At 36.3% G+C, this 9,187-nt stretch overlaps 1 protein-coding gene across 1 annotated transcript; it reads left to right on the forward strand.

Annotated features, from left to right (window-relative positions):
• Positions 1 to 460: 460 nt before the first annotated feature.
• Positions 461 to 3,064, forward strand: LOC131551029 (solute carrier family 2, facilitated glucose transporter member 11). Its single transcript, XM_058793621.1, has one exon. It carries the CDS (start codon positions 551 to 553, stop codon positions 2,069 to 2,071), a length of 1,521 nt encoding a protein of 506 aa, XP_058649604.1. The 5' UTR covers positions 461 to 550; the 3' UTR covers positions 2,072 to 3,064.
• Positions 3,065 to 9,187: the final 6,123 nt, after the last annotated feature.

Here is a 9,187-nt window from a genome sequence, read left to right on the forward strand (position 1 = left end):
AAAAAAAACATGCATGCCTCAATTAAATAAATCAAATAAATAATATCAAATAAAATGCACTAATTTTATATTACACATACATGTGTCTTCCAGATCACTGTAAGAAAGTTTTAGTGTTACGGTTTGCAGTTTAAGGAAGGTTTGTTGCAGTGGCGGACATAGCCAAACTCTACAGGCCCCCAGGCCCACTTGTGGCTAGGCCACTGGTTTGTTGTAGCCTGTAGTCTTTTCACGTGCGGGCCGTTCTACAGCGTTCATCTGAACCGTATTGATGGTAGCCTGAAAAGGGACTCTTATTATGAAATACCAACAGACTGACGTCATTTTTCAGGAAGTTCATTCTGCATCACTCTTTTCAATGACAGGAGATCACCAGGATCTGCACGTGTGTATTCCTGCTGGAATTTTTACATATATATATATATATATATATATATATATATATATATATATATACATATATATATAATTGCTTAATAATGGCACATATATTACATGTGAGTTGCTTGTTTCTCCTTTGACTATATAAAACGTTTTTGTTTTTTTAAAAATGAGTGACACTATGAAGCAAGGAGGTTGCACACGCACTCTTGCATTAACTGTGTGCTCTGCAGCCATTGGTGGCACTTTTCAGTATGGCTACAATATTTCAATCATTAATGCACCCACAGCTTATGTGCAGAAGTTCATTAATGAGACCTGTATGAAGAGATGGGGTACAGCTCTTGAGTCCAGTCAGGTGACACTGATATGGACCTTTATTGTCTCCATTTACTCACTCGGAGGACTTCTGGGATCCCTGCTTGCTGGCCCAATGGCTGTTAAGTGCGGACGTAAAGGTGCACTGCTGCTAAACAACTGCTTCCTTTTTCTGAGTGCAGTCCTGGCTCTGTGCAGTCGCTCTGCTAGCTCTTTTGAGATGATCATCCTTGCTCGTCTGCTGGTGGGGGTCAATGCTGGGGTTAGCATGAACGTCCAGCCCATGTACTTCGGAGAGAGTGCCCCTAAGAACATGAGAGGTGCTGTTGCCTTTTCTTCTGCTGTTTTCACTGCTCTAGGGATCTTGATGGGCCAGATAACCGGTCTGACTGAAGTTTTGGGGAGCGAATCTCTCTGGCCTTATCTGCTGGCGAGCAATGCTCTCCCCGGCCTAGTGCAGCTGGTCACCTTGCCCTGGTTTCCTGAAAGCCCGCGTTACCTGCTCATTGACCGAGGAGACCGAGAGGCGTGCGGTCAAGCCCTGAAACGCCTCCGAGCGTGCAGCGTTTTTACTGATGAGATGGAAGAGATTCTCCAGGAGCGCGCAGAAGCAGGCGAAGCCCGTGCCAAAACGCCGTGGGAGCTGTTCAGTGACCGAAGTCTTCGCAGGCAGCTCTGCACCGTAATGGTGGCCAGCAGTGCCATGATGCTGTGTGGAAATGATTCCATTTACTTCTACGCCTCCTATATCTTTCAAGAAGTTGGTATTCCAATGGACAGGATTCAGTATGTCACGATCGGCACGGGTGCCTGTGAGTTCACGTCTGCTCTGGTGTGTAATCTCCTGATCGAGCGCGTTGGCCGCAGGTTGCTCCTCGCAGGCGGGTATCTGCTCATGGCTTGCTGGGCGGTGGTCTTCACTGTCGCTCTTTCGCTGGAGGGCAAAGTGGCCGGCATGCCCTATCTGAGTATGGTCTGCATGTTCGCCTACATCTTGAGCTTTGGCATGGGTCCCGCAGGGGTCACCGGGATCCTCCCCGCCGAGCTCTTTGACCAAATGGCACGTCCCGCAGCTTACATGGTTGCCGGTTCCATGATGTGGCTTAACCTCTTCCTCATAGGAATGGCGTTTCCGTTCATAGTTAACGGCCTGGGACAGTTCTGCTTCATCCCCTTCTGTGGAGTTTGTGTGACAGCATGTATTTTCGTCATTTGCACTTTGCCTGAAACCAAAGGAAGGACTCTAGCAGAGATCACTGAGGAGTTTGAGAAGCGGAATAAGAAAGGCACAGCTAATGGGCTTCCTAAATACGGGCAGCAATCTCAAAGTCTGACTGATCCATCAGAATTCCTAGAAACTGAGAAGATCTGAGAGAGATCGGGCTGATTTTGTGGTGCTACTGTACTCAGATTTTATGTTTGTTTTTTTTGTTTTTTTGTTTGTTTGTTTTTTATCACTGACACACTGTTTTTTTGCCCTGTCTATTCATTTATTTTAAAATACCTTGAAAATGCCATATATAGTTCATCAAGAAAATTATAAACTTGTGTACACTTAGATTTATTAAAAGTAAGGAAAATGTTTTTAATTTTTACTTGATGGTTATACTACAATATTGTTGTTATTAAATAGTTAAATGGAAACGTTTCTTGAAAATGGCATAAAAAGCCATATGAAACTAGCATGGAAAAAAAAGCTTTTCTGACGTGATGCACTTTGAGCTACATCTGATTTAAAAATGCTGCATGTTGCAAATGTTTTTTTTTTTTAATTATTATTATTTATTAATTATATTAATTTAACTTTTATTATGTATTCTTATTTATCATCTGTCTTTTCCCATTTCTTCCTTCCCAATTGGTTATTGGAATGCAGCTAGAAAATATAACACCAGTATGTGCAATTGTGAAAAAAAAAAAAAAACAGGAGCATGTTGGGAAATTGTTAAACTGTGATTTGATTCTCCTTATCAGGGATGTTTTTTTTTTGTACTGTTTCCCAGAAAACTTGAATCTTGACGCCTGCAAAAATGAAATCACTTAAAATGTGCACTTATGTATTTTACCTCATTCTGTGACTCATAATATAATGTTGTTAAATATTTATTGCAAAAATAGTAACTTATTTTGAAAGAAACACCCAAATAATTTTACCATGTATTGCATTTGTTAAAGATCTGTAAGAGATCTTACCAAGTATTTGCATGTTGCACCAGCAGATGGCACTATATCAATATCATTGTTTTTTTTTCTGTCTGCACTGTTTGTCTTCTCAATTGGATGTGCAATTTTTAACCAAAAAAAAAAAAAAAAAGGGAATTCACAACATGCCATTGCATTTAGGTATACCCACAGTTGTAAAGAACGACAATCAGTATCATATCCTTCATTTGTGCCTTATAATCACATACTTGCTGCCTACTAACCTGCCTGTCAAATCTCCAAAGTAATAACCCATATTCATCCAAATGAAACAGAATATTAAATCCAAGTTTTTTTAATTGTATGATGATTACCGTTTGTTCTAATTCCTTGTATAAGAATTGTCAATCTATCAAAAATGCTGTATATTCAACTCAGTTTGTAGCTAGTAAAGAAAGTTGCTTGATGAAAAATTCTCACTACTTCTTTCACTGCTAATGTTTTAATTAATGATATGGTCATTTGTTCTGCAAATGATAACTTTGACTGAGCATCTAATTGCATTCAATGTGTAATAGTGAATTCAAGCCAGTACCTTTGGCTGTTAATTGGAGGTAATGAGGCTATGCAAAGGCTTGACTCATGTGTATTATTAGAAGCTGCATCAACACCCTTTCCTTCAACTTAGAGGAACAAGTTGAAAAAGGACTGAAGGGAAGTGAGTGTCCAGGCTGAGAAAATGATTTTTTTATTTTCTTTTATCACATCTCTCTTGTTAACATATTCAACTGATTTTAGTGAACGTAAATCCATTTTAAGTTCCATTGAGACTAGTGTCTCTTGTTTTTTCAGCCTTACATCAGATTGTTTATTTTGTTTTTTAATATATATAGTTTTTACCAGAGTATACTTTTATTTTTTATTTGGATTTTGTTAAATTGAATCCAAGAATTCTAAATGTGTGGCTCTTCATCTTAAAACCTACAGTTAATTTGGCCTCAAAAGTCACTGTTATGGATGCTAATATAGTGGTGACCTTGGTTTATTATTAAGTGTGTGTCTGAACTACATTATTAAATACCGTATTGACCCGAATATAAGACGATGTTTTTTTTTCTTGGAAATACATCTGAAAAAACGCGGTTGTCTTATATTCGGGGTCTAGACTTTGACATGTCAGTAATACACCCACAACAATAGGTGGCGCCAAAAACGCATAAAACGAGTGTGCCATGAAATATGTAATGTAATGTGTGATGTAAAGATCGCGAGTGAAAACAAAAGAAAAAGAAAAGCTTACAGCGGCAGGAGTCGTGACTGTCATGTTAGTCTGATGGGAACAAACTTCCTCTGTAAGTGATTTAAAAACATAAGACAGTACCCAGATTTGAAGACTACAATAAGATTTCATTTCTACTGTTAATAAAATTTTGGTAGGCTACTATGAGATGGATAGCCTAAATGTTATATAATTCAGATGGGCTACCTGTTATTTCAATGGTATATCAAAAAGTGTATATTTTTCAATGTCATTGTTGGTACATTTTACCAGTATTTACCATACTTTCAAAACAAAAATTAAAATAGGAAAAATATGCAATTTGAAAATAATTTAAGAAAAAAGAGTTTTACAGAGAGAGAGAAAAAACAAAAACAAGATTTGGTTTCAAATATATATATTAATGACATGTTAAGAACTACGTCACTGTTAGATTATGTTTCCTGAACTATGGACACTTAAGATTTTCTTATTTTCTTTCTGTTATATGAAGATCATATGTATATACTGGACATATGCATGTGTGTGTGTGTGTGTGTGTGTGTGTGTGTGTGTGTGTGTGTATATGTGTGTATATACACACACACACACACACACACACAATACATTTATCCAGTTAGTCATTAGAAATGTATATTTTTAATAAAGGCATGTAAATCTATTCAGTCTCTGTACTCACTGACCCATAAGAGTCCACCTAACACTTATCACCAACTTAATTTCCATAAATTGAAAGTGTAGACAGCAACCCAGCTTAATGAGATTCTCAAGTGGCTCGCAAACTCTTTTCAAATTCAGTGTGGTTTTATGGTCTGCTTTTCTCCTTGTTATCTGATCTTCCTATCATGAACTGTGCTTATGTTGTAGCATCACTTCATTGCTTCCAGAAGAAACCAGTGGCTGAAGGGGTTTATTAGAGAGCATGCACTTTGCTGAAGCAAAGAAGCAGTTCAAAGATCACGTATATTGCATATTTAGTATATGATTAGGCTTCTTTCTTGTTTAAACTCCAAAATGGTTTGCTGACTGAATGGTGAAACAGATTTTCAGGCATTTATAATGAACAGCATATGTTGATACACCGGCTTATGTGGTAAGTCTATATCTGGATTCTTGTGCTATCTCTTTCCCCAGGGATGTTGTAGACAAATATAGAACATCTAATGATTTTTTTAACCAAAAGTGTAAGGCTTACTACGATTGGCAGGCTTTCAATCTGTTCTGAGCATCTTGTGTCCCTATGGCCAACACCGATTTACACTAAGCTACATTCTAAAAAATGCTGGGTTAAATACAAACCAGCGCTGGGTAAAATATGGACGAACCCAGCGGTTGGGTTACTGCCCAGAAGGTTGGGTTAAACATTTAACCCAACTGTTAGTTGAAAACAACCCAGCATGTGTTCTGTCCAATATTTACCATTGTATTTAACCCAGCATTTTTTAGAGTGTATGATTGGAAGTCAGGGAATATATGTGACCCTGGACCACAAATTTATTTGAAAAACTGTATTTAAATATCAAAAATTAAGTTTTGATATATTTACAGTAGGAATTTTATAAAATATCTTACTGGAACATGATCTTTACTTAATATCCTAATGATTTTTGGCACAATAAAATCTTTTAAAAATCTATAATTTTGAGCCATACAATGTATTGTTGGCTTGGCTATGGTTTCAGATATACCTATGCAACTTATGACTGGTTTTGTGGTCCAGGGTCACATATGAGGAACTTAGGGCTAAAGTCGCCCTACATTAAAGGAAGGGTAGGTGATGTGATTCAAAACCTTTTTTTTTTTTGTTATACTGGTTGTAAGTCTCTTCACATTCCGATAGCAATCACTAAGTTAAGTTGTCTAAATGTATTTATATATCGTCTGTGGAAGGCTTAGGACCATAAAATGTTTGTCCAATCATATCACTCGATCCGAGGGCAACGATAGGCTGCCTGCCTGCCTGTCAGTGTATGTATTTGCATACCTCCGCACACCCTGTTCGTGCAGACATGATAAGTCATCAGTGCGTTCCATTACACTATTGCAGACCGAGCGAGAATGGAAGGTGTTATTATAGTAGCCTATATTATAGTATATTTGTTGTTGTTGTAATTGTACCTGTAAGCTCACATTTGCCCCTGGTTCCTTATCTGATCACTTGCTCATGGGTTAGGGTACCCTCTGATATACAATGATTTTCAAAGGTTTGGGATGTTTGAGATGTTTTTTTAATGTAGTCTCTTATGCTCATCAAGGCTGTATTTATTTGTTTTTCAGAACAAAACAGGACCGTAATATAGTGAATATTATTGCAATTTCTATCTATCTGTCTATCTATCTATCTATCTATACACTTTAAAATATATTTTATTATGCAGCACTGAATTTTCATCAGCCATTACTCCAGTCTTCAGTGGCACATGATCCTTCAGAAATCATTCAGTGTTGAAGCTGTTGTGGTACTTTTTTTTGATTCTTTGATGAATAAAAAGTTTAAAAGAACAGCATTTATTCAAAATAGCAATCTTTTCTAACAATATAAGTCTTTACTATCACTTTTTTATCCATTCATTATACCTTTCTGAATAAAAGTATTAATTTATTTTTAAAAAGAAGAAGAAAAGAAAAAGAAAAGGTTTTGAATGGTAGTATATGTTGTAACACAAAAATTCTATTTTGACTGAACACTGTTGTTATTAAATTTGTTTTTATCAAAGAATCCTGAAACAGTATCACAGGTTTTATTAAGAAGCACAACTGTTTCCAACACTGATTATAAATCAGCATATTGGAATGATTTCTGAAGGATCATGTGACACTGCAGACTGAAAATTCAGCTTTGCTTCACAGGAATGCATTATATTTTAAAGTAAATTTAAAAAGAAAACTATTATTTTAAATTGTAATAATATTCCACAAAATTACTTTTTTCTGTATTTTTAATCAAAGAAATGAGCCTTGATGAGCATAAGAAACTTCTTTTAAAAACATTTTAAATCTTACTATCCAAAACTTTTTAATGGCACTATATGTATGGTTTCACAGAAGTATCATTCCCTGAATATATTGATGTGACAGCATAACGATGGTCATTCATTCAGACATTAAGCTGGTTTTAAATCATGTTGGCATTTTGTATTATTTATTATGGACATTCATGTTTTCATACACTTTCAGATCCAAACCATCTTCTCTGAAAGAACTGTAGTAAAACACTGCTTCAAATCACAATAGCATAAATTTGTCGCCATTACAGAAAGTTTTGACTGTGCTTTTGACATTTTATTGTATTTTATTACAGTATTACAGCTTAATTACCTCAATTTAAATGTGATAAGTGTGTCTTATAATCCACAAGGGAGCACAGAGCCTGACGGTGTCATCTGTAATCATAAATACAGGCAAATCATGTTGCTGGAAAGACACAATGAATACAGAAGCAAAAGATCATCAAATGCAGTTAACCATAACAGGATTTTAATAGCTGCAGAACACAGACCTTCATGTGTGCAGCGTGAGTGAACAGGAGCAAGATGGAAATGATTTTGAACAGTTCCATTAAAATTCACCTTGATTGTATAAAAAAACAATTTGGTGAAGTTCCCAGATTTGATAAACTGCTAGCCATGCCACATTCCATCGCTTCATCTGCACCTGTGTGGTTTCATGAGGGTTTGCTCCCTAGGCAATGAGTCTTAATGAGAAATTCAAATAACTTCTAAGAAATAGACTGTTACAGCCATTTTTACAAAATCTAATTAGTTCCCATTATTTCTGTGTTTTTTGACCTTGACGGTATCCTGTTTTCTGATTGTTCTCTGCCTGCCCTGACCTTGGCTTGTTTTCCCTGGACTGTGTCTGCTTGCCGCCTGCCCTGATCTTCTGCCCGGTTCTTGATTCTGTCTCTATCTACCCCTGCTGCTCTGCTTTGCCGGTATTTGACCCTGTATTGTCTGATTACTCTAATAAAAGCTACAAATGGATCCAAACGCTTCTGACTCGTCACAACACTGTGGATACCAGATATAAATTCAAGAATTTCAAGGGCACACAAAGTGGACCCAGACACTATTTGGACACGTCAGCATAGTTAAAAATCAACGAATATTATAGACTTAGAAAGAAAATATCCAACCCTGAGGCATTTCTTTTGAAGAAAAACAGCACAAGCACAATATTCACGGTTAAAACATACTGTAAATAAATTTAACAAATAAATAAAGTTGAATAAATATATGTGACCCCGGCTGTGAAAACCCAGCTAAAGTCATTTTTTTTGTGTGTGTGATTTACTGTTTTCTACATAAAATCATCATTCATAAGGTAAAGAACATTCTGTGAAAATGTAACCTTGATATATGTAATATTGATTGAGTAAGGCCATGTCAAAGATTGAACAAATGGTGAAATTAATGGTTGAAATCAAACTTTGATGCTTGTTATCTCATAATTAGATTTTGAGACTTTATATTTCACAGATTTTAAGACTTTAGCCAGGATTTTCACTGATATTCATAAGGTTTTACCACTTTAGTTTGTCATGCTATGAACCCTTCTGCTTTTATTTCTCCCAGCATGCTTTGCTTCCCGTCCTGTAGGCAGTGCACATGGTGTTTTGAGCATATGGCTCCAAAGTCCAACATGACTGTATTTTTGCAAAAGCAATTCTATAGCCAAAATTATATCTTCAGTCAATTAATATGCATACGTTAACCATTTTTGAATCTTATTTTATTTTTTATTTTTTTTCAAATGCAAGATCGAGGACAATCACAGCTCAACTATACTGCAGTATTTGGACAAAACAAAACAAAACCTTTGTAGTGCTGTGGTCTGATAAAAAGAATTGCAGTCAGTCCTTCTATTAGATCTGCCTAATGGTCTACAGAAGTGTCTGCATGTTGTCTCAAAGAATATCAGACTACTCAAGAATGAAGAGCATCTTACTCTGAATTCACATAAAAGCCACTGATTTGTGACCTTTATCACTGCTTGGTATTCAGTGCGACCCTCCTCTACGCTGCTCAAACAAAACATGAGAAATAAATATATTCAGAATAAAGAAAT

The sequence above is a fragment of the Onychostoma macrolepis genome, chromosome 12 (assembly GCF_012432095.1).
Source record: "Onychostoma macrolepis isolate SWU-2019 chromosome 12, ASM1243209v1, whole genome shotgun sequence".
Lineage (NCBI taxonomy): Eukaryota > Metazoa > Chordata > Actinopteri > Cypriniformes > Cyprinidae > Onychostoma > Onychostoma macrolepis.